This window comes from Phyllobates terribilis, unplaced genomic scaffold, assembly GCF_046119375.1.
Source record: "Phyllobates terribilis strain yellow unplaced genomic scaffold, ASM4611937v1 Scaffold_9__5_contigs__length_417890890, whole genome shotgun sequence".
In the NCBI taxonomy this organism is placed as follows: Eukaryota; Metazoa; Chordata; class Amphibia; order Anura; family Dendrobatidae; genus Phyllobates; species Phyllobates terribilis.
The window spans coordinates 179,447,646-179,473,581 of record NW_027362769.1 but is presented as its reverse complement, the minus strand read 5'-3'; the positions used below and the strand labels follow the sequence as shown (position 1 = coordinate 179,473,581).

General features: G+C 45.4%; 1 protein-coding gene across 1 annotated transcript in view; it reads right to left on the bottom strand.

Annotated features, from left to right (window-relative positions):
* Positions 1-25,246, bottom strand: part of MARCHF4 (membrane associated ring-CH-type finger 4) — a 92,231-nt gene extending 66,985 nt beyond the window's left edge. The window contains exon 1 of the mRNA XM_073647465.1: positions 23,707-25,246. Coding sequence (XP_073503566.1) covers positions 23,707-24,162 — 456 coding nt within the window. The 5' untranslated portion in view covers positions 24,163-25,246. The remainder of the gene's footprint in view (positions 1-23,706) is intronic.
* Positions 25,247-25,936: the final 690 nt, after the last annotated feature.

Here is a 25,936-nt window from a genome sequence, read left to right as displayed (position 1 = left end):
GAGACACTGAGGCAGCTGCATATACATCACATAGGAGACACTGAGGCTGCTGTATATACATCACATAGGAGACACTGAGACTGCTGTATATACATTACATAGAGGACACTGAGACTGCTGTATATACATCACATAGGAGACACTGAGGCTGCTGCATATACATCACATAGGAGACACTGAGGCTGCTGTATATACATCACATAGGAGACACTGAGACTGCTGTATATACATCACATAGAGGACACTGAGACTGCTGTATATACATCACATAGGAGACACTGAGGCTGCTGCATATACATCACATAGGAGACACTGAGACTGCTGTATATACATCACATAGAAGACACTGAGGCTGCTGTATATACATCACATAGGAGACACTGAGGCAGCTGTATATACATCACATAGGAGACTGACACTGCTGTATACACATCACATAGGAAACACTGAGACTACTGTACATACATCATATAGGATACACCGAGACTGCTGTCTATATATGACATAGGAGACATTCAGACTGCTGTATATACATCACATAGAATTCACTGAGTCTGCTGTCTATACATCACATAGGAGACACAGAGACTGCTGTCTATACATCACATAGGAGACACTGAGACTGCTGTATATACATCACATAGAGGACACTGAGACTGCTGTATATACATCACATAGGAGACACTGAGACTGCTGTATATACATCACATAGGAGACACTGAGACTGCTGTATATACATCACATAGAGGACACTGAGACTGCTGTATATACAGTACATCACATAGAGGACACCGAGGCTGCTGTATATACATCACATAGGAGACACTGAAGCTGCTGTATATACATCACATAGGAGACACTGAGACTGCTGTATATACATCACATAGAGGACACTGAGAATGCTGTATATACATCACATTGGGGGACACTAAGACTGCTGTATATACATCACATAGAGGACACCGAGGCTGCTGTATATACATCACATAGGAGACACTGAGGCTGCTGTATATACATCACATAGGAGACACTGAGACTGCTGTTTATACATCACATAGAAGACACTGAGACTGCTGTATATAAATCACATAGGAGACACCGAGACTGCTGTATACACATCACATAGGAGACACCGAGACAGCTGTATTATATCTTATAGGAGACACCAAGACGGCTGTATTATATCTCATAGGAGACACTGAGACTGCTGTGTAAACAGTACATAGGAGACACTGAGACTGCTGTATATACATCACATAGGAGACTCTGAGTCTGCTGTATACATCACTTAGTAGACACTGAGGCTGCTGTATACATCACATAGGAGACACTGAGGCTGCTGTATACATCACATAGGGGACACCGAGACTGCTCTATATACATCACAGAGGAGTCATCAAGGCTGTGGTATATACATCACATAGGAGACACTGAAGCTGCTGTATATACATCACATAGGAGACATTGAAACTGCTGTATATACATCACATAGGAGACACTAATATACATCACATAGGAGACACCGGGACTGGATTATATACATCACGTAGGATACACTGGGGCTAGAGTATATACATCATATAGGATACACTGGGGCTGAAGTATATACATCATTGCACGAGCTGTTCACAGAGGAAGAAGAAATTAAAAGGCCGACAGGTGTCAAAATGCAGTTGCTGGCCCGAGCACTGCGGTTCCTGGGAATTTGCCTGGGGGTGCGGAGAAAAGGTCATCGCTGTTATGGTCCGGGGGCCTGAGGTTCCTCACCCCTGGAGTGAAGGGGTAACCCGTGACTGGAGGATCTGACTAAAATATTTGACTGCAGTTTGTAACCATGGAACTAAATAGACCGGAATAGGAGCTGCATACACAAAATTATTTTCTGAATTGTTTCATTGGTTTAGAAGATGCATGAATTGCAAACATATATGCACCTCATGTTGTGCCCAATAGAGTCAATCACTTGGAAAAAATAGATTTCTCACTAAACAGACTTCGGACCTCAGGAGAAGTGTCGTACTATTTTGCCTTTTTTGGACATCTATAAACACATTTAAAGGGGCAAGTCCTGGTATGAGAGTCCAATTAATGGGAATAGACAGAGCAGAATGAATAATAGACACATACACACATAGTCCATGCAGCTTTCTAGTAAGCATTTTATCTCACTCCTGTTCTGCATTCACTGCTACATCGCTCAGTTCTGCGGCCTACTGTCCTCCATTCTGCTGCGTTGTAGTAACTGTTGAATCTAACGGTTGTGCTGGATTCTTAACTACACTGCTCAGTACAGATATTATTATCCATTATCTATATAGCACCAACATGCAGATGTAACCAGTGGAGCTCACAATCTATATACATGCTATATTTAAGTAACTACACTATATGTTCACATATAAAGTCTATGCAGATTATTCCTGTGCAGTATTCAGAGCCTGGGATGGATCTATAGGCAGTGCACAGGTGACAAATGTACCCAGGTCCTGGTGCCCAAGACAGCAGTATTATACAAGGCACATGGCAGGTGATGTACCTGTTGTAGATTACGGTAAGTTACCTGTCGTAACTTCATGTTACACCTTTGCATGTTTCCCTAAGCCAAACAAAGCACCAACCTGTAACCTTGTCACTAATTATTACTATGCTTTGTGTATATGGCGCTATCATATTCCGTAGTGCTTCACGTACATTACCATCGCTGTCCCCAATGGGGTATACACACTCTAATTTCCCTATCAGTCTTTGGAGTGTAGACTGGAGAAACTTGAGGAAACCCACGCAAACACGGGGAGAACATACAAACTCCTCAGAGATGTTGTCCATGGTGGGATTTGAACCCAGGGCCCAGCGCTGCAAGGCTGCAGTGCTAACCACTGAGCTGCTATATATATATATATATATATATATATATATATATATATATATATATATATACACAAACACACACTACTATTCAAAGGTTTGGGGTCACCCAGATAATTTTGTGTTTTCCATGGAAACTCATACTTTTATTTATCAAATGAGTTGCAAAATGAATAGATAATATCGTCCAGACATTGACAAGGTTAGAAATAATGATTTTTATTAGAAAGAATAATTTTCTCCTTCACACTTTGCTTTGATCACAGAATGCTCCTTTGCAGCAATTCCAGCATTGCAGACCTTTGGCATTCTAGCTGTTAATTTGCTATGGTCATCTTCAGACAGTTCCCCCCATGCTTCCTGAAGCCCATCCACAAGTTGGATTGGCTTGATGTGCACTTTTTGCACCATACGGTCAAGCTGCTCCCACAACAGCTCAATGGGGTTGAGATCTGGTGACTGCGCTGGCCGCTCCATTACAGATAGAATACCAGCTGCCGGCTTCTTCCCTATGTTTCCTGCATAATTTGGAGGTGTGCTTTGGGTCATTGTCCTGTTGTAGGATGAAATTGGCTCCTATCAAGCGCTGTCCACAGGGTATGGCATGGTGTTGCAAGATGGAGTGATAGCCTTCCTTATTCAAAATCCCATTTACCTTGTACAAATCTCCCACTTTACCAGCACCAAAGCAACCCCAGATCATCACATTACCTCCACCATGCTTGACAGATGGCATCAGCCACTCTTCCAGAATCTTTTCAGTTGTTCTGCGTCTCACAAATGTTCTTCTGTGTGATCCAAACACCTCAAACTTTGATTCGTCTGTCCATAAACCTTTTTTCCAATCTTCCTCTGTCCAATGTCGGTGTTCCTATGCCCATATTAATCTTTTCCTTTTATTAGCCAGTCTCAGATATGGCTTTTTCTTTGCCACTTTGCCCTGAAGGCCAGCATCCCGGAGTCGCCTCTTCACTGTAGACGTTGACACTGGCGTTTTGCGTATACTATTTAATGAAGCTGCCAGTTGAGGAGCTGTGAGGCGTCGATTTCTCACACTAGAGACTCTAATGTCCTTGTCTTGTTGCTCAGTTGTGCAGCGGGGCTCCCACTTCTCTTTCTACTCTGGTTAGAGCCTGTTTGTGCTCTCCTCTGAAGGGAGTAGTACACACCGTTGGAGGAAATCTTCAGTTTCTTGGCAATTTCTCGCATGGAATAGCCTTCATTTCTAAGAACAAGAATAGACTGTCGAGTTTCACATGAAAGTTCTCTTTTTCTGGCCATTTTGAGAGTTTCATAGAACAAACAAATGTAATGCTCCAGATTCTCAACTAGCTCAAAGGAAGGTCAATTTTATAGCTTCTCAAATCAGCCAAACCGTTTTCAGCTGGGCTAACATATTTGTGCAAGGGCTTTCTAGGGTTTTCTAAACATCCATTATCCTTCTTACACAGTTAGCAAACGCAATGTACCATTAAAACACGGGAGTGGTGGTTGTTGGAAATGGGCCTCTATACACCTATGTAGATATTGCAATAAAAACAAGACGTATGCAGCTAGAATAGTCATTTACCACATTAACATTGTATAGAGTGTATTTCTGATTCATTTAATATTAGCTTGATTGAAAAAACTGTGCTTTTCTTTCAAAAATAATACAATTTCTAAATGACCCCAAACTTTTGAATGGTAGTGTATACAGTACAGACCAAAAGTTTGGACACACCTTCTCATTTAAAGATTTTTTCTGTATTTTCTTGACTATGAAAATTGTACATTCACACTGAAGGCATCAAAACTATGAATTACCACATGTGGAATTATATACTTAACAAAAAAGTGTGAAACAACTGAAAATATGTCTTATATTCTAGGTTCTTCAAAGTAGCCACCTTTTGCTTTGATGACTGCTTTGCACACTCTTGGTATTCTCTTGATGAGCTTCAAGAGGTAGTCACTGGAAATGGTCTTCCAACAATCTTGAAGGAGTTCCCAGAGATGCTTAGCACTTGTTGGCCCTTTTGCCTTCACTCTGCGGTCCAGCTCACCCCAAACCATCTCGATAGGGTTCAGGTCTGGTGACTGTGGAGGCCAGGTCATCTGGCGTAGCCCCCCATCACTCTCCTTCTTGGTCAAATAGCCCTTACACAGCCTGGAGGTGTTTGGGGTCATTGTCCTGTTGAAAAATAAATGATGGTCCAACTAAACGCAAACCAGATGGAATAGCATGCCGCTGCAAGATGCTGTGGTAACCATGCTGGTTCAGTATGCCTTCAATTTTGAATAAATCCCCAACAGTGTCACCAGCAAAGCCCCCCCACACCATCACACCTCCTCCTCCATGCTTCACGGTGGGGACCAGGCATGTAGAGTCCATCCGTTCACCTTTTCTGCGTCGCACAAAGACACAGTGGTTGGAACCAATGATCTCAAATTTGGACTCATCAGACCAAAGCACAGATTTCCACTGGTCTAATGTCCATTCCTTGTGTTCTTTAGCCCAAACATGTCTCTTCTGCTTGTTGCCTGTCCTTAGCAGTGGTTTCCTAGCAGCTATTTTACCATGAAGGCCTGCTGCACAAAGTCTCCTCTTAGCAGTTGTTGTAGAGATGTGTCTGCTGCTAGAACTCTGTGTGGCATTGACCTGGTCTCTAATCTGAGCTGCTGTTAACCTGCGATTTCTGAGGCTGGTGACTCGGATAAACTTATCCTCAGAAGCAGAGGTGACTCTTGGTCTTCCTTTCCTGGGGCGGTCCTCATGTGAGCCAGTTTATTTGTAGCGCTTGATGGTTTTTGCAACTGCACTTGGGGACACATTCAAAGTTTGCCCAATTTTTCGGACTGACTGACCTTCATTTCTTAAAGTAATGATGGCCACTCGTTTTTCTTTACTTAGCTGCTTTTTTCTTGCCATAATACAAATTCTAACAGTCTATTCAGTAGGATCAACTGATCTTCACTGTCCTTTTAAAGGAATAGAGGAATCCAAGTTATCTGTAAACAGAAAGATTGTGAGGGAATATTTAGCTAACATAAATGAGTTCAAGTCTCCAGGTCCAGATGAATTACACCCCAGAGTACTGAAGGAGATCGTAGAAGAAATTTTAGAACCACTCTCCATAATCTTTGAAAATTCTTGGAGAACAGGAGAAGTCCCAGAAGACTGGAGAAGAGCAAATGTTGTTCCTATCTTCAAAAAGGGGAAGAAGGTGGACCCAGGGAACTATAGGCCGGTGAGTCTGACTTCTATACCAGGAAAGATCTTTGAAAAAATTATTAAACAACATGTAGGTAAGTACATGGATAAGAATGAAGTGATTAACCAGAGTCAGCATGGGTTTGTAACTAACAGGTCATGTCAGACTAACTTAATTTCCTTCTATGACAGAATCACTGACTGGGTGGATCAGGGAAATGCTGTAGATATAGTATATCTTGACTTCAGCAAAGCATTTGACAAAGTATCTCACACCATCCTTATTGAAAAAATGACCAAGTATGCAATGGACCAGGCAACTGTTAGGTGGATTCATAACTGGCTTAGTGATCGGACTCAAAGGGTGGTTGTAAATGGCTTCACATCCAGCTGGATGAATGTCTCAAGTGGGGTACCACAGGGCTCCGTCCTGGGACCTGTATTGTTCAACATCTTTATCAATGATTTAGATGAAGGAATTGAGGGTAAACTGATTAAATTTGCTGATGACACAAAGCTAGGAGGGATAGCTAATACTAGAGAAGAGAGAGAGAGGATTCAAAAAGACCTAAATAAACTGGAGCAGTGGGCAGCAACCAACAGAATGGTTTTTAACAGGGAAAAATGCAAAGTACTACATCTGGGCAATAAAAATGAAAAAAGCATATACAGAATGGGAGGAATAGAGCTAAGCAACAGTACATGTGAAAAAGACTTAGGTATACTAATAGATCATAGACTGAACATGAGTCAACAGTGTGATGCAGCAGCAAAAAAGGCAAATACAATTCTGGGATGTATTAACAGAAGCATACAGTCTAGATCACGTGAAGTCATTATCGGTCTTTACTCCTCTTTGGTCAGACCTCATCTGGAATACTGTGTACAGTTTTGGGCACCACATTTTAAAAAAGACATCGACAAACTGGAGCAAGTTCAGAGAAGAGCGACCAGATTGGTGACTGGTCTGCAAACCATGTCCTATGAGGAACGGTTACAGGATTTGGGAATGTTTAGCTTGCAAAAAAGAAGACTGAGAGGAGACTTAATAGCTGTCTACAAATATGTCAAGGGCTGTCACATTGTAGAAGGGTCATCTTTATTCTCATTTGCACAAGGAAAGACTAGAAGCAATGGGATGAAACTAAATGGGAGGAGACACAGATTAGATATTAGAAAAAACTTTTTGACAGTTAGGGTGATTAATGAGTGGAACAGGCTGCCACGAGAGGTGGTGAGTTCCCCTTCAATGGACGTCTTCAAACAGAGGCTGGACAGACATCTGTCTGAGATGATCTAGTGAATCCTGCTTTGAGCAGGGGGTTGGACCAGATGACCCAGGAGGTCCCTTCCAACTCTACCATTCTATGATTCTATGATTCTATGACTATCAGCTGTGTATCCACCAGACTTCTGCACAACACAACTGATGGTCCCAACCCCATTTATAAGGCAAGAAATTCCACTTATTAAACCTGACAGGGCACACCTGTGAAGTGAAAACCATTTCCGGTGACTACCTCTTGAAGCTCATCAAGAGAATGCCAAGAGTGTGCAAAGCAGTCATCAAAGCAAAAGGTGGCTACTTTGAAGAACCTAGAATATAAGACATATTTTCAGTAGTTTCACACTTTTTTGTTAAGTATATAATTCCACATGTGATAATTCATAGTTTTGATGCCTTCAGTGTGAATGTTCAATTTTCAAAGTCATGAAAATACAGAAAAATCTTTAAATGAGAAGGTGTGTCCAAACTTTTGGTCTGTACTGTATATATATATATATATATATATATATATATATATATATATATATATATATATACATATATATATACATACACATATACACACACAACAGTGCTAACTACTGAGCCACCGTGCTCCTATATATGAATACACTGCTCAAAAAACTAAAGGGAACACTGAAATCCCCCCTCCTAGATCTGAATGAATGAAATCTTCTCATTGAATACTTTGTTCTGTATAAAGCTGAATGTGCTGACAACAAAATCACACAAAAATCATCAATGGAAATCACATTTATTAACCAATGGAGGCCTGGATTTGGAGTCACCCCCAAAATTAAAGTGGAAAAACCCACTACAGGCTGATCCAACTGTGATGTAATGTCCTTAAAACAAGTCACAATGAGGCTGAGTATTGTGTGTGGCCTCCACGTGCCTGTATGACCTCCCTACAACACCTGGGCATGCTCCTGATGAGGCTGAGTATTGTGTGTGGCCTCCACGTGCCTGTATGACCTCCCTACAATGCCTGGGCATGCTCCTGATGAGGCTGAGTATGGTGTGTGGCCTCCACATGCCTGTATGACCTCCCTACAACGCCTGGGCATGCTCCTGATGAGGCTGAGTATTGTGTGTGGCCTCCACGTGCCTGTATGACCTCCCTACAACGCCTGGGCATGCTCCTGATGAGGCTGAGTATTGTGTGTGGCCTCCACGTGCCTGTATGACCTCCCTACAACGCCTGGGCATGCTCCTGATGAGGCTGAGTATTGTATGTGGCCTCCACGTGCCATTATGACCTCCTTACAACGCCTGGGCATGCTCCTGATGAGGCTGAGTATTGTGTGTGGCCTCCACGTGCCTGTATGACCTCCCTACAACGCCTGGGCATGCTCCTGATGAGGCTGAGTATTGTGTGTGGCCTCCACGTGTCTGTATGACCTCCCTACAACGCCTGGGCATGCTCCTGATGAGGCTGAGTATTGTGTGTGGCCTCCACGTGCCTGTATGACCTCCCTACAATGCCTGGGCATGCTCCTGATGAGGTTGCGGATGGTCTCCTGTGGGATCTCCTCCCAGACCTGGACTGAAGCATCCGCCAACTCCTGGACAGTCTGTGGTGCAACGTGACGTTGGTGGATGGAGCGAGACATGATGTCCCAGATGTGCTCAATCGGATTCAGGTCTAGGGAACGGGCGGCCAGTCCATAGCTTCAATGCCTTCATCTTGCAGGAACTGCTGACACACTCCAGCCACATGAGGTCTGGCATTGTCCTGCATTAGGAGGAACCCAGGGCCAACCGCACCAGCATATGGTCTCACAAGGGGTCTGAGGATCTCATCTCGGTACCTAATGGCAGTCAGGCTACCTCTGGCGAGCACATGGAGGGCTGTGAAGCCCTCCAAAGAAATGCCACCCCACACCATTACTGACCCATTGCCAAACCGGTCATGCTGAAGGATGTTGCAGGCAGCAGATCGCTCTCCACGGCGTCTCCAGACTCTGTCACGTCTGTCCCATGTGCTCAGTGTGAACCTGCTTTCATCTGTGAAGAGCACAGGGCGCCAGTGGCAACTTTGCCAATCCAGGTGTTCTGTGGCAAATGCCAAGCGTCCTGCACAGTGTTGGGCTGTGAGCACAACCCCCATCTGTGGACGTCGGGCCCTCATACCACCCTCATGGAGTCGGTTTCTAACCGTTTGTGCAGACACATGCACATTTGTGGCCTGCTGGAGGTCATTTTGCAGGGCTCTGGCAGTGCTCCTCCTGTTCCTCCTTGCACAAAGGCAGAGGTAGCGGTCCTGCTGCTGGGTTGTTGCCCTCCTACGGCCCCCTCTACATCTCCTGGTACTTGCTCCATGTGCTGGACACACACACAGTGCTAACCACTGAGCCAATGTGCTGCCTATGAAGGAGTCTGTACAATCCATGGAGCTGTAATACATGAAGCCTATAGAAGTCAATGTATCTCCATGCGCCTCTGATTTCATTGAATATCATTTGGTTGCTTCTAGGCTTCATATCTCCATTACACAGTGCCATTCACCATATATCGGTATAGAGCCACCTCCATGTTTGTGCACTGTTTGGGTGGTATTACTTGGGCTCTGCATTACGTGGGCACTCAGTGATGTGTGCACTGTCTGGTGGTATTATTGGGTAGTTTTTGTGGACTGTACGAGGGCTTTATTGGGTGTTGCATTATGTCAGCAGGGTAATCTCAGGTTGTCTGGTTTCAGGATGCTGGAAGTCTGGCGACATTGATGGAAAGTCCAAAGTCATGAAGGATTTTGTGCCTGAAATGTGAATCTGATGAGGAGTCATGCTGACACCTACAGCCGCTAAAACACATCTCTACCCTGCAAAATCACTGACTCAACGGGGGGACAACACCTCCTCTAAGAAGATCTTTCAATACATGGATATATAGGACGAGCATCGAATCTATTGGTGGCCAGATTCTCCACTTCATCTGCCATTTATACAATTTGCCCCTTTATTTTAGGCATTAATTAAATAAAAAAAATATTTGCAATGAGAAGCAGCAGTCAGCTGAGAGGTATACAATAGAGGATTGCTGACCAGGCGATTCCCTTAAGTATTAGTGTCGGATCAGACTTTATATATCCCCTATGTATCAGCGGTGGCTTACACTTTATATATCCCCCATGTATCAGCGGTGGCTTACACTTTATATATCCCCTATGTATCAGCGGTGGCTTACACTTTATATATCCCCTATGTATCAGCGGTGGCTTACACTTTATATATCCCCTATGTATCAGCGGTGGCTTACACTTTATATAACCCCTATGTATCAGCGGTGGCTTACACTTTGTATATCCCCTATGTATCAGCGGTGGCTTACACTTTATATATCCCCTATGTATAAGCGGTGGATCACACTTTATATATCCCCTATGTATCAGCGGTGGCTTACACTTTATATATCCCCTATGTATCAGCGGTGGCATACACTTTATATATCCCCTATGTATCAGCGGTGGCTTACACTTTATATATCCCCTATGTATCAGCGGTGGCATACACTTTATATATCCCCTATGTATCAGCGGTGGCATACACTTTATATATCCCCTATGTATCAGCGGTGGCTTACACTTTATATATCCCCTATGTATCAGCGGTGGCATACACTTTATATATCCCCTATGTATCAGCGGTGGCTTACACTTTATATATCCCCTATGTATCAGTGGTGGCTTACACTTTATATATCCCCTATGTATCAGCGGTGGCTTACACTTTATATATCCCCTATGTATCAGCGGTGGCTTACACTTTATATATCCCCTATGTATCAGCGGTGGCTTACACTTTATATATCCCCTATGTATCAGCGGTGGCCTACACTTTATATATCCCCTATGTATCAGCGGTGGCTTACACTTTATATATCCCCTATGTATCAGCGGTGGCATACACTTTATATATCCCCTATGTATCAGCGGTGGCATACACTTTATATATCCCCTATGTATCAGCGGTGGCTTACACTTTATATATCCCCTATGTATCAGCGGTGGCATACACTTTATATATCCCCTATGTATCAGCGGTGGCATACACTTTATATATCCCCTATGTATCAGTGGTGGCCTACACTTTATATATCCCCTATGTATCAGCGGTGGCATACACTTTATATATCCCCTATGTATCAGTGGTGGCATACACTTTATATATCCCCTATGTATCAGCGGTGGCTTACACTTTATATATCCCCGATCTATCACCGGCGGTACACACATTTATGGCGCCAGTAGGTGCCACGTTGACAGGTGAGGACTGCACTCTGTGTCTCTTTGTATTTCGATTACACTATTAATAATTTAATTATGTTTCAACATTTCCTTTAATAATTAAGAGCCTTTTATTCGCTAAAGCAGAGCGCGGATTGTGATATTTTCCAGGACGACTCCTCTGAATGCTTCTCGTCTTCGGTTATTTAATTGCTGGTGTTCGGCGTGAGTCATCCTAATGCACAACAGGCTGCGCTGGAACATTGAAAACATCACTGTGCATCGCAATGACGCTCCGCCGCTCTCTATATACAGTATTGGGACATAGGTGAGGCAGCCCGGCACAATGGAGACCACTGCAATACAGTGGTTCATTAAGGGGGCAACCAGTGACCATATGACTTATGAAGGCACATGGACATCATAAGGGGGTCCTGATGAGCCTATCAGTGTCATTTCATCACGTCATTAGGTTGTTTAATGGTTTATTGCGACTACTTTGTAAAGGAGTTGTCTTCCCCGAGGTATAGTATAGTTGGGGTAGATAATAAATTGATAAAATCCCTAATTGAGGGAGACGTATAACAACCCCCAGGGCTGTAAGGAATATAATAACCCCCATGTCTTATATCTTGGAGGAGAAGATGGACATTTCTACTCACATTCTACAACTGTGCTCTCTGATATGTGGCTCTCCAGGTTTTGTACAACTACAACTCCCACCATGCCCAGATAGCCTACTGAGAGCTGTAGTTTTCCAGGTTAGAGACGTCTTCTCTACAAGGAGAGATTCAATTATCTCTATAGAGCGTGACGGGCTCTATCATGGTGACTGGCTGCCAGGAGGAGCTATGAGAGGAATGGGAGGTGTCGCCGAGTGTCCCGGTGACAGAAAAGCAGCTCCATGGGGAGGTAATATGGCCGACACTAGTAGTCATCAGGCAGAAACTGTAGGCTGGAGAATATGTAGAATATGTTGGCTGAGAGGAAGAGTCTGGGGCCCGGACGACATCTCGTCTTCGGCTGGAGATCTGCTCTTAATATTTCAAGAAAACGTGAAAGCGAAGTGTTTGTTTCATGAGATCCATTCTTCAGGCACAAGATAAGAAGCTTTCTCTCTATCTGGTGCAGTTTGACTTTTGGCAGAACAGAAGAGCTCAGAGGGAGGCGCCGTCACCAATTACACTCACATTCCCATGGACTTTCCGCAACAGTATTATGATGGCTCTAATTCTGGAAAGTATTACAGCCGCAGAATGTAAAAGCTCCGGGGGTCTAGAGCAAAATCTGTAACGTGGCTCCCACCCACCATGGAGCTCTGCTGCCTCTGATTGATGCTCTACTATTACTAGACCAGAATGTCCGTTACTAGGACTTCCCAATAGATTTGCAAATTCACAAACTGATCCATTTGCTACTAGTGCTAGTATCTCAGCAGCTGCATCCCCCTCTTTACTTCTCACACAGTGGAGTGATTGTTACAATGTGTCAGGGAGGAAGTTATCAAGTGTTTAAGTATTTTGTTGTCAAAATGTTACAAACTTTGTCACACTCTATTTTTGAGCAAAGAAAAAAATAAAAAATAATTGTTACTATTTCACACAGCTCTCGCCAGTTTTAGAAGTTGGGTGTAACCTGGGCATGGTTATATATGCCAATATTGGATGTAACCTGGGCATGGTTAGCTACGCCAATATTGGGTGTAACCTGGGCATGGTTATATATGCCAATATTCGATGTAACCTGGGCATGGCTAGCTATCCCAATATTGGATGTAACCTGGGCATGGTTAGCTATGCCAATATTAGGTGTAACCTGGGCATGGTTAGCTATGCCAATATTAGGTGTAACCTGGGCATGGTTAGCTATGCCAATATTGGGTGTAACCTGGGCATGGTTAGCTATGCCAATATTAGGTGTAACCTGGGCATGGTTAGCTATGCCAATATTGGGTGTAACCTGGGCATGGTTAGCTATGCCAATATTGGGTGTAACCTGGGCATGGTTAGCTATGCCAATATTGGGTGTAACCTGGGCATGGTTAGCTATGCCAATATTGGGTGTAACCTGGGCATGGTTAGCTATGCCAATAAGGTTTAGGCCAGATTTATGAATTCCGACTTTTTGAAAACACAGTCACATTTTTCATTGCACTTGGGTGGAGAGAACAGTCTCAGGCTCAAAAAAATAAAAAAGAAAAGATCCATTGTTGCAGGATTTGGGGTTTCCGGCTAGTTTCTTTCACTGATAGCAAGATAAGATTTTGACAGCGGTGAAGAATTGAAATACAAAGTATCAAGAAGGACGAACAAAATTAGATTAGAAAGATTCAGTCCATGTTGTGCACAAGTCCAGATGAGACGAGTTTTGCTAAAGTCGTTCCTATGTGGAGTAACAAGGATGGGTGCAGACCTAATGCCTGAGGGGGTAGAAGGCGCCAACTGCCCTGTAAGAGGGCAGCAGCAATATAAATGCCACATACGAGTTGTGGAGGGGGCTTTTATTTTGTGATCCTAAAGTTACAGGTTTCATGCTGCAAAATTCTGGCCAAGCTGAGACAGAACACAACCACCAGCCTCCGATCATGAGGGCATGCTGAGAGCTGTAGTTGCAGATCCCAGAGGGTCCCTTTAGTTAGCAGGTACGCCTGTGCTGATCTCTATGTATACGTACAGACTGTATACATCTCGTTTAATGGTTGTGGAAGTCTGGATATAATTATAACGCTTTGATCATTTCTGCAATCTCCGACTGTTATTACAAGCTGCCGCGGTGCCAGACGTATGTGATTTACAACACGACTGTAAGGTATAATGGGCATCATCGGCATGGCGGAGCGCGACACGGGAAGGCACAACGAGGCTGGAGGGAAGCAGAGACACAGTGCATGATATTCACACACAGCAGATTCACTGCAGAAACGTCTGTGACCGTCCCAATTCATCTCAATGGGGCCGGTAGAAATCCAGACGACTTGTGCCAAATGAAACCCTTCCTGATGGATAAGACTGATCCGCAACCCCAGAAACTACTGCAGCTGATCTGCTACGTGGGAACAGAGCCTTAAAGAGAAACTCCAACATTCTCATCATTTCACATATTTCTCCTCCAGAGTTAGGAACAGCTTTAGATGTGAACAGAGAATAAGAAACAACGCGACCCTAGATCAGCACAAGAGTAAAGTATTCTGCACCAGGAGGAACGTTTCATCGCTTGTGTAATATCAGGATTTTACATTGGATATTTTATCTTTAAATTGGAAATTCTCCTAAATCTGAACAACTATTGGGCTTTGGTTGATTTAACGTTTATCGTCTCTTTTTTTTCGTCTCCTTACAATCAGTCTGTTTTCATTAGAACAGATATCAAATTCCGATGCAATTATTCCCTGCCGAGCTTCTGAACCAAAGTGAACAAGCAGCGCTGCAGTGTAAAGCATGGCGGAGAACAGAGCAATATCCTGAGCATAAGACAGAAGGTGGATTGCAGACTCTTGATTTTTTAGCGTTCTGTTAGGAGTACATTTTATCCATTGCTGTGTTTTCTGGCGGGATCACAGACCCGGCGTTACTTGCTTAGTTGCTGTTTTATTTTTAGTTTCATTACTTCAGGGCGACTAAGATTCTGCGGAATTGACAAAACCGCAGCAATAGTCAGCAGGCCATGCTGGGACTTGTAGTTACGCAGGAGTCAGTACCACTCCCAGCTTCTCCAGCATTGAGGGCATTAACCAAAACATTAAATTGTATGGAGACGAGAGTCTCCGCTGCTGGAGATCTACATGTGATGAAATATTCATCCCTGTGGCGTGCAGAGGTTTTCACTTATTTATTTGGTTCAGTTTATAGCTGACACTTCGGAGCCGAGTTTATAAGTAGTTCAGAGAGATGTGACTATGGAAGAGCGAGTGGAAAGTGCTGGACTCAAGATCGGACCATAGGGGCGGCGGTGACAACCTGGAAGCACCGTCACAGCACCCTATAGTCTTGCTGGTGTCACAGCACCCTATAGTCTTGCCTGTGTCACAGCACCCTATAGTCTTGCTGGTGTCACAGCACCCTATAGTCTTGCCTGTGTCACAGCACCCTATAGTCTTGCCGGTGTCACAGCACCCTATAGTCTTGCCTGTGTCACAGCACCCTATAGTCTTGCCTGTGTCACAGCACCCTATTGTCTTGCCGGTGTCATAGCACCCTATAGTCTTGCCGGTGTCACAGCACCCTATAGTCTTGCCGGTGTCACAGCACCCTATAGTCTTGCTGGTGTCACAGCACCCTATAGTCTTGCCTGTGTCACAGCACCCTATAGTCTTGCCGGTGTCACAACACCCTATAGTCTAGCCCGTGTCACAGCACCCTATAGTCTTGCCGGTGTCACAACACCCTATAGTTTTGCCGGTGTCACAAGCGCCCTATAGTCTTGCCAGTGTCACAGCGCCCTATAGTCTTGCCGGTGTCACAGCGCCCTATAGCCTTGCCTGTGTCACAGCACCCTATAGTCTTGCCTGTGTCACAGCACCCTATAGTCTTGCCGGTGTCACAGCACCCTATAGTCTTGCCTGTGTCACAGCACCCTATAGTCTTGCCGGTGTCACAACACCCTATAGTCTAGCCCGTGTCACAGCACCCTATAGTCTTGCCGGTGTCACAGCACCCTATAGTCTTGCAGGTGTCACAAGCGCCCTATAGTCTTGCCAGTGTCACAGCACCCTATAGTCTTGCCTGTGTCACAGCACCCTATAGTCTTGCCTGTGTCACAGCACCCTATAGTCTTGCCGGTGTCACAACACCCTATAGTCTAGCCCGTGTCACAGCACCCTATAGTCTTGCCGGTGTCACAGCACCCTATAGTCTTGCCGGTGTCACAGCACCCTATAGTCTTGCCGGTGTCACAGCGCCCTATAGTCTTGCCGGTGTCACAGCGCCCTATAGCCTTGCTGGTGTCACAGCACCCTATAGTCTTGCAGGTGTCACAGCACCCTATAGTCTAGCCCGTGTCACAGCACCCTATAGTCTTGCCGGTGTCACAGCGCCCTATAGTCTTGCCGGTGTCACAGCACCCTATAGTCTTGCTGGTGTTACAGCACCCTATAGTCTTGCCGGTGTCACAGCACCCTATAGTCTAGCCGGTGTCACAGCACCCTATAGTCTAGCCGGTGTCACAGCACCCTATAGTCTTGCCGGTGTCACAGCACTCTATAGTCTTGCCGGTGTCACAGCGCCCTATGGTCTTGTCGGTGTCACAGCGCCCTATAGCCTTGCTGGTGTCACAGCACCCTATAGTCTTGCAGGTGTCACAGCACCCTATAGTCTAGCCCGTGTCACAGCACCCTATAGTCTTGCCGGTGTCACAGCACCCTATAGTCTTGCCGGTGTCACAGCACCCTATAGTCTTGCCGGTGCCACAGCGCCCTATAGTCTTGCCGGTGTCACAGCGCCCTATAGGCTTGCTGGTGTCACAGCACCCTATAGTCTTGCCGGTGTCACAGCACCCTATAGTCTTGCTGGCGTCACAGTGGGGCCATTGGAAACAAGCTAAGTAGACCCTTATTCCTCCAATACATACACACTGAATGTTTACATAAAAATACCACCATACAATGCCAACTAATGCAGTTTGTATCATTTGCGGGCATAGTTCTCTAGCCCAATCCTTGGGAAGCCGTCCTTACATCCTCATGGAGTTGAGCAGAGGAGTTGGCAGGACCTTGCTCCAGCGCTGGATCATCACTCCATGGCAGGTGGACTAAAGCCCTGCAGACCCCCTCCTACAGTCCTGGGCACCTGTACTGATTAGTAGCCCACGTGACGTCATGAAATCGTGGCACAATGTACATCTTAATGTGGTCCTGACGTCCTGGGGGTCTAGTAGTCATAAGAGGTGCCAGGATTCTGGCATGAAGGAGGTTCACATGGCTCTGATCCAGCTGCCATACAGTGCTGACCTGGGTCCTGACAGTCCTTTTGTGCAACTCTAGAAACCTAATTTCCTAGTTAATAGTTCCCTAATATCCACTAAAACCAACTGTGCCTACACCAGATGCTTGGAGGGATCCAATACTAGAAGATGGCATTGTGTCATGCTACGGTTTATGTGACCCCATTATCAAATTAAAAAGGAGTCAAGAATCAAGATGAAGAGGTGGTCAGAAAAAAGCACTAAAGACCCTCAAGCCCATCTTAGCTTATGGGGCATTTCGACCATTTATTAGTGATATTTCAATGATTTAAAGGGGACACATCAAGGATGAATTACATAAGGGTCTACAGGTATAAATCAGTCCACTATCAGATTTGGGGGTGAAAGTCATTAAACAAAGAATCTTAAATATTTCAGCAGGAATCAGTGAATGGAAACTGTCTTGACCTAGTTCTATTCGCATAGATCGAAGCCTTGTTACAATGTATCACAAGATGATCAAGGCTTAAAGGGTTATTCCCAAATGGTAAATTACTCTCTATCCATAGGGCCTATACTCCAGCTGTTGGACCCTCGGCAAACTGGAGGATGAGGCTCAGTAGTGTCCGGTCTTGAATGTGTCAGAGGAGCACACGTTTGGCTTCGGCTCCACTCATTGTCTATGGGACTGACTGAGAAAGCGGAGTTCAGTGCTAGACTATTTCTGACAGTCTAAGGGCGCAGTCAGACGGCCATATAAGATGGACGATCGCATTGCAGTGCACAGACTGGCCGGCTGCTCTCATGACCTGAGCGTGACAGCTGGAATACATGCTGGCTGCCACACTCGGGTCAGGAGGGCCGCCGGCCAGTCAGAGCATTGCGATGCGATTGTCGTCCGTGTTATATGGCCGTCTGACTGCGCCCTAATAGACAACGAATGGAGCAGAGGCCGAGCATGTGCTCCTCCGATCCATAGGATATGGTAACTTAGTGATCCCGGGGGTGCGACCACTAGGACTTCCACCGATCAAAAAGTTATCCCCTATCTTATAGTGTATAACTTGGGTGTTTGGCAATAAACCCTTTATAGGGATTGTCCAGGATTAGAAAAACACGTCTGTTCTCTTCTAATAACAGCACCACGCGTGTCCACGGGATGCGTCTGGTACTGGAGCCCAACTAATGGGGCCGCGTTACTATATCTCACACATCCTGTGGATAGAAATAGCGTACTTACTAAAAGACCACCATGCCTTTTTAATTCTGGACAAGCCCTTGTATTTACTGAGCAAGAATATTCTCTTTTACTGACAGCAAGCAGAGATCAGGAAAATCCCTAAAAAAATGAATATGATTCTTTTTATAGAAAACCGAAAGACCCCTTTAAGGGTAAGAGGTTGATAAAACCAGTTAGCTTGGGGAAATTGGGATCGTTAAGCCTCTTCTCAAACATTTTGGAACAAGATCACAGTCCAATAAAGATGATTCTGAGCGATGGAAGCGGCTGGACCAGGGAGGGACGCAACGACAGCTCTGCTCCTTGCCAAAAATGTCCTTACAGAAAATGTGTGCGTGCACTCACTGCCTGCGAGCGAGCGCGCGCCTGACGTGTGATATCACTCCCTGAGCGTGTGGTGTCACACCCCGACGTGTGGTGTCGCTCCCCGAGCATGTGGTGTCACACCCCGACGTGTGGTGTCGCTCCCCGACATGTGGTGTCGCTCCCCGACGTGTGGTGTCACTCCTCGACGTGTGGTGTCGCTCTCTGACATGTGGCGTCGCTCCCTGACGTGTGGTGTCGCTCCCCGAGCATGTGGTGTCACACCCCGACGTGTGGTGTCGCTCCCCGACGTGTGGTGTCGCTCCCCGTGTGGTGTCGCTCCCCGTGTGGTGTCGCTCCTCGACGTGTGGTGTCGCTCTCCGACGTGTGGTGTCGCTCTCCGACGTGTTGTGTCGCTCCCCGACGTGTGGTGTCGCTCCCCGACGTGTGGTGTCGCTCTCCGACGTGTGGTGTCGCTCTCCGACGTGTGGTGTCGCTCTCCCACGTGTGGTGTCGCTCTCCCACGTGTGGTGTCGCTCCCTGACGTGTGGTATCGCTCTCCGACGTGTGGTGTCACTCTCTGACATGTGGTATTGCTCCCCGACGTGTGGTATTGCTCCCCGACGTGTGGTGTCGCTCCCCGACGTGTGGTGTTGCTCCCCGCGCGTGTGGTGTCACTCCCCGCGCGTGTGGTGTTACTCCCCGCGCGTGTGGTGTTACTCCCCGCGCGTGTGGTGTTACTCCCCGCGTGTGTGGTGTTACTCCCCACCATGCTATATCACTCCCCGACATGCAGTATCACTCCCCGACATGCGATATCACTCCCCGACATGCGATATCACTCCCCGACATGTGATATCACTCCCCGACATGTGATATCACTCCCCACCATGCTATATTACTCCCCGACATGCAGTATAACTCCCCGACATGTGCTATCACTCCCCGACATGTGATATCACTCCCCAACACGTGATATCACTCCCCAACACGTGATATCACTCCCCGACAGATCACATCCTCTGTGACTCCGCGCTCATGTCCTACGCAGGACATGCACCACAAGAAGCCATATGCCCTGATTACTGCTTTTTGAATACGTTTTCTTAAGGGCTTGTTCACACATAGCACTTTAGATGAGCTTTTCATGCAGAAAAAACGCAACGCTTTACAGTAATAACAAAACCAATGAGATCTCTTAAATCTTATTCACAGTTCATTTTTTTTCTTGCCTTTTTGCCCCGTGGAGCATTTTTTAAAGAACACAACATACAGCATGTCAATACTTTCAGTATCTTTACTGCAGTTTTTCCCATTGAGATAAAAAAAAGACATAAAAAAAACCATCCAGTACAAAAACAATGCACCAAAAACGGCGTAAATTACAAGAATATTTTCTGGTCATCAGATGTGTTTTTCATGCAAAAAAAAACAGAACACATCAAAAATGCTAAGTGTGAACATATTCCAATATATGGATTTCATGCAGAATTTTTTACATTTGTTTATGCTTTTAGTGTAGACATACTGGGATTCTGCACTAAAGTTCAACTGCGTTTTTTGCGTGCATTTTTTCCGGGCTTCCCATAGAAGCCTATGGTTACGTTCCCACGTAGAGGAAATGATGCATTTTTTTAATGTAAAATCTGCTGCGTTTAACTCTCCAAGCAAAGAGGATGTGATTTAATGAAAACTCCTGACCACTGTGCGTTTAAAGACGCTGCAGAACTCTGCGAATTTGGTGCATTTTTTTCTCTATAGGCTTCTATGGCAAAACAAAACTGACCAACAATAAAGAATAAAGCAAGTGTGAACAGGTGCAAGCTGCATAATACACAAACAAAAGAATACAGCCGCCTCTGTAAGCGCCAAGATGTATGCAAACATGGAATATATGAAAAATACACCTAATTACTGCTCTGTGGAATATACTTATATAATGAAGGTACTTAGTGCACAAACTGGCCAATTCATGAGAGCCCACCAGCCACAACAAGGCGACCTCTCTCTAACGGGACCCTAAACCCAACATTTATCAGAGATGTCTCTCCCAAGCTAAAAGCTACAAGTATAAGGGGCAGGTAGGATCCAGCATTAATTAATAACAGCCTTAGGGCTCATGCAGACGTCCGTGGATTTCAGTCTGAGCAAGGATCATAATGTAAAGACTGGCCGCATGTCGCATGATCCGAGCGTGACAGATTCATATATATCTGAGAGAGTTGTGGCCAGTCCATGCTCGGACTGATTGGCTTTGGTGTCTGCATAAGCCCTTAGGCCAGGGGTGCACAACTCCAGTCCTCAAGGGCCACCAGCGCCACCATCAGTGCATGTTCTCAGGATTTCCTTACTATTGCACAGGTGATGATTCCAACACTTTGTGCAATGCTAAGGAAATCCTGAGAACATGCTGGACTGGAGTTGTGCACCCACTGCCTTAGGCCACGGACCCACTATCAGTATTTGGTCAGTATTCGGTCAGTATTTTTTCTCAGGAGTGGAAGCCAAAACCAGGTGAGGAACAATCAGAGAAAAGGTAGAATAGAAACAAGTCACCAATTCTGCATTTATTACCCACTCCTGAGAAAGAATACTGACCGAATACTGATAGTGGGGCCGTGGACTTAAGCTGATGGGAGGACTAGTCACCACCTCCAATAATACACTACAAAGACAAAAAAAAAACTGACCAGAACAGAATAAGCAAGTCTGAACAAGTTTCTATTGGGAGACCTGAAACACTACATGTAAAAAAATGCAGTAGTGTCTCTAAGTGCGAAATTAAACCTTTTCTGTACGTAAAAAAAAATGCATTAACAATGCTGCTTCCAATCTGTACCAAAAATGATTCAAAGAGAAGGAAAAACACAGCAAAAAGACAATAATCAGAGGAGATTGCTATGGTGGACGTTTTGTGCAGACACCTGCAAATAAAAAAACAACAACAAAAAATATGCAGCATTCATGTTACATGTGAAAACAGCCCAAAAGTGAGAAAAAAAACCCGCACAGTTCACCAGCGTCTATAAACGTGGTCAGGAGTCTACATGCAATCACATCCAATACTGAACGTGTCCGTGGTTAGGTGGTCTTTCCCGGTAACTGCGTTGTTGAGGGCACGGCTAATGTTTTGGGACACGTGCTTTTGTAATGCGGGGACGGCACACCGGGAGAAATAGTGGCGGCTGGGGACAGTGTACCGAGGGACGGCCGCCGCCATCAGGTTGCGGAATGCTTCCGTCTCCACGAGCCTAAAACACAACATTTCGAGCGCAAGCAGTCGTGAAATGTGGGAATTTAGTAGTGTGGCCTGTGGGGTGTTGGCTGCGTATTTGCTCTTGCGTTCCAAGGACTGGGGTATGGACAACTGAACGCTGCGCTGGGACAAGGACATGGACGTGCTTCCTGATGCTGCTACTTGAGAGTGTGCAACGACAGGTGCAGGGCAGGAGGCATCTTCGCATGCACCATGGACAGGGGATTGGCTTGCACGCACAACAGCGGAAGAAGCAATGGTGCCACCCGCAGACACTGTTCCTGGACCCTGGGGTTCGGCCCACAAAGTCGGGTGCTTTGCTGCCATTTGCCTGATCATGCTGGTGGTGGTCAGGCTGCTAGTTTTGCCAAATACTGATGCAAAAACACTGAAGTGTGAATGAGTCCTTATTCTGAATCTTTTTTTTAAGCATTTTTTTTGTGGAAAATGTGAACTCCACGCTGAAAGTTTTTGCCAATATTGATACATGATAATAAACCCAGCAGCTGTGTGAGCAGGACGGCGTCATTTCATTTATTCCGACACAAGAATGACTTATTTCACTAACAAAAAGTCGAGTTATTGAAAAATAGACTGAAGGGAAACAAATTATAATAGGTGCACGATTATCAGACAAACTGTAGATATAAAAAAGTATTTTGCCCAATATTAATCATATTTTGACATCATGCAATGTTCCCATATACTTTGCATTTCAATCTCTCACACTGTAATGTGTCAGTGAATGGAAACATTTTAGTTTACAAATAGGGGGCATAATTCTTATTCCAGTCCTCCATTACAGGAACAGAGGGCACAGATACTCTTCTAAGAAAAAAAAAAATGGTGGAATGAGCCTTTTCCATGGCCAGACTGGCGAGACTGGGAGTCCTAAGCAGGTGTATGCTGCCCATGGGGAAGGTGGAGGAAACAACTGGGACTCAGTGCCCATTGTACAGGGCAACTACTACAGGGGCAATCAAGTCCATTCCAATGGAGGGTAAATAGGCTTAGTCCAAAGTGGTGGTCCCCAGCCGGACCCTGTGCCTTACTGCCACATAAGGCAACACTGCAAAATAAGAGAACATCCAAACGTTCTCTACCACCTTGGTGCCAGTTCTTTTAATAGTCCAAAGGGACCAAAACTTTCTACACGTTGAGACAAACTCCAAAACGATGCAAACTAATAAATCATTGCAGGTGATAAAAATGTCCTCTCCATCAAAATAAACCCAAATCATGGTTATCAAGGTGTTAAGGAACAGAGGCTGATGGCCACCATTACAATGCCAATGGAGCTGACACAGCTTTAGCTCATTACACCGTCTCCTTTCTTCCTCTTAATGCCACATTTTGGGGCCATAATACCGGCCACAAGTTGGGTTTTTAGGGCTACAAATCAGATATTGTATTGCGTTGTCCGCACAGTCCAGCTTACCTGTTCAGGTCCTTGGAAGCAAATTCTGCAGAGAGGGGTCCTCATCCCACTATCCAGACTGCCAAGAGAAAACCTATCCTCAGCTTTTCCTTTGCAGAACTCATCTGAAGAGTTGCTACTGACCATGGACATGGGTTGGTGCTGGAGTCCAGGAGCCGTAGCTGGATAACACCAATCCTCCTCTGGAGTAGTCGTCCCACCAGCTGGAACCCTCCAGGCTCGCCCCAGTGCTGTCAATGTATTATTGTTGGCCGCCAAGCCCCCTCCGGCGCCCACCTCACATTCTGAGCTGTTCATGGGCAAACTAGGCGTCTGCGGAGGGCGCCGGAGTAATAAGACCTTCAAGTCATTGAAAAGCATGCGGCATCGGCACTTGAGGGGACCCTGATGGCGCAACATTTGTCTTGGACCCAATAATCCACAGCACCATAAAAGCAGGACGGTTCTCAAGAACATGTGCAGGCTTTACACTCCAAGTTATAAAAGGGAAAAGTGCCAGACCCAGGTGTGAGGCCAGAAGTGTGCTCACTGTATAAACTAAGGTCCCCTTCCTAAAAAACTATTGTAAAACTCCCAGCATATAGAAAGGGTAAATCAGCAGTGGCAAAGAGGGGGCATTGGTAAAAAAAATAACACCTTAAACAATGGGGGCGAATGCAAAAAAAAGGGTCTTCACTTCCTAACTGGAAGGCGAATCCCATGGAGAATAGTAAAAAGTGCACAGTAAAAATAAAAATCATCAATTATCAAAAGCAACTTCAACAACTTTCACATTAAATTCAAACAAGGAATCAAGAAGTTTTCTTAAATTGTTCGGAATTTTGCTTTACAACAATTTAGGGGTAAATTGCTTAACATCTTCAAGACTGGAGGACACGATCTGACTGCGCCCCCATAAAAAGAGCCTGAAACTTCCCAGAATTCCAAGAAAGGGAAGAAAACCTAATGTCTAAATCTGCCTCATCCATTCATCACAGCAGCAAGCTCACCAGGACCCCCAAAAACAAAGGGGAGTAACAGTCATACTGCATAGACCACGTCTCTACCCCACCTCGATGCCAGGGAACAAGATGCCCCCATACAGCTCTGGATCATCCCTGCTGGTTGTGCTGTCTTGTGCTGGCATGGCAGACAACCATGTCCAGAGCAGTCCCTGAATGCAATGCCCAGGGTGCCAGCCTCCTGTCACTTGTGCTGCTCCAGATCACGATGCTGCTGCTGCTGCTGCTGATGATGATGATGATGATGTGTAATTTGCTGTTGGCTCCGCTGCTGTTGCTACCTCCCTGGGATTGAAGAGGAAGAATTCTTGTAGAAGGACTCAGTCCTGTGTCTCCACAATAGGAAGATGGGAGCGTGCTCCTGGATGGCTGGGGTTGTTGGTGTTCCTGGAGGAGGCTGGGGCAGCAGTGCACCGGTGTGTGGGGAGCAGGGTGCAGGGCTTTGCATTGGGCACGGTGCTGGCAGTTCCTGCTGCAGCAGTTTCAGCACTATGTTCTGTGGACAGCTCCCTCCCCGTCTGCGACGTCACCACGCTGGGGGCAATGACGCAAGCAGAAGAGGGGAGAGGGGGCAGGGCCCGGGGAGGGAGGGGGTTGTAGTGCTGGAGTAGTGGCCACAAAGTCTCACTGGCATCAGGATCCTCCTTACTGGAGCGTGAGAGAATAAAGGCAGCAACGTGTGATACATGGAGTCATCAGAAGTAATCACCGACTGCAAGCAGCAACATCCTGCTCAGTAATGTGCAACAGAGCAGCACTATATGTACTGGACAGACAGAGACCCTGAACACACCGAGGGCAGACCACCGAAAAACCTACAGTGACACCAAAATAACCAGCACAACACCTGACAGATCACAGGAAACTACAACTGCCCCTATATACAACAATATACTACTATAATACTGCCCCCTATGTACAAGAATATAACTACTATAATACTGCTCCTATGTACAAGAATATAACTACTATAATACTGCTCCTATATACAAGAATATAACTACTATAATACTGCCCCCTATGTACAAGAATATAACTACTATAATACTGCCCCCTATGTACAAGAATATAACTACTATAATACTGCTCCTTTGTACAAGAATATAACTACTATAATACTGCCCCCTATGTACAAGAATATAACTACTATAATACTGCCCCCTATGTACAAGAATATAACTACTATAATACGGCTCCTATGTACAAGAATATAACTACTATAATACTGC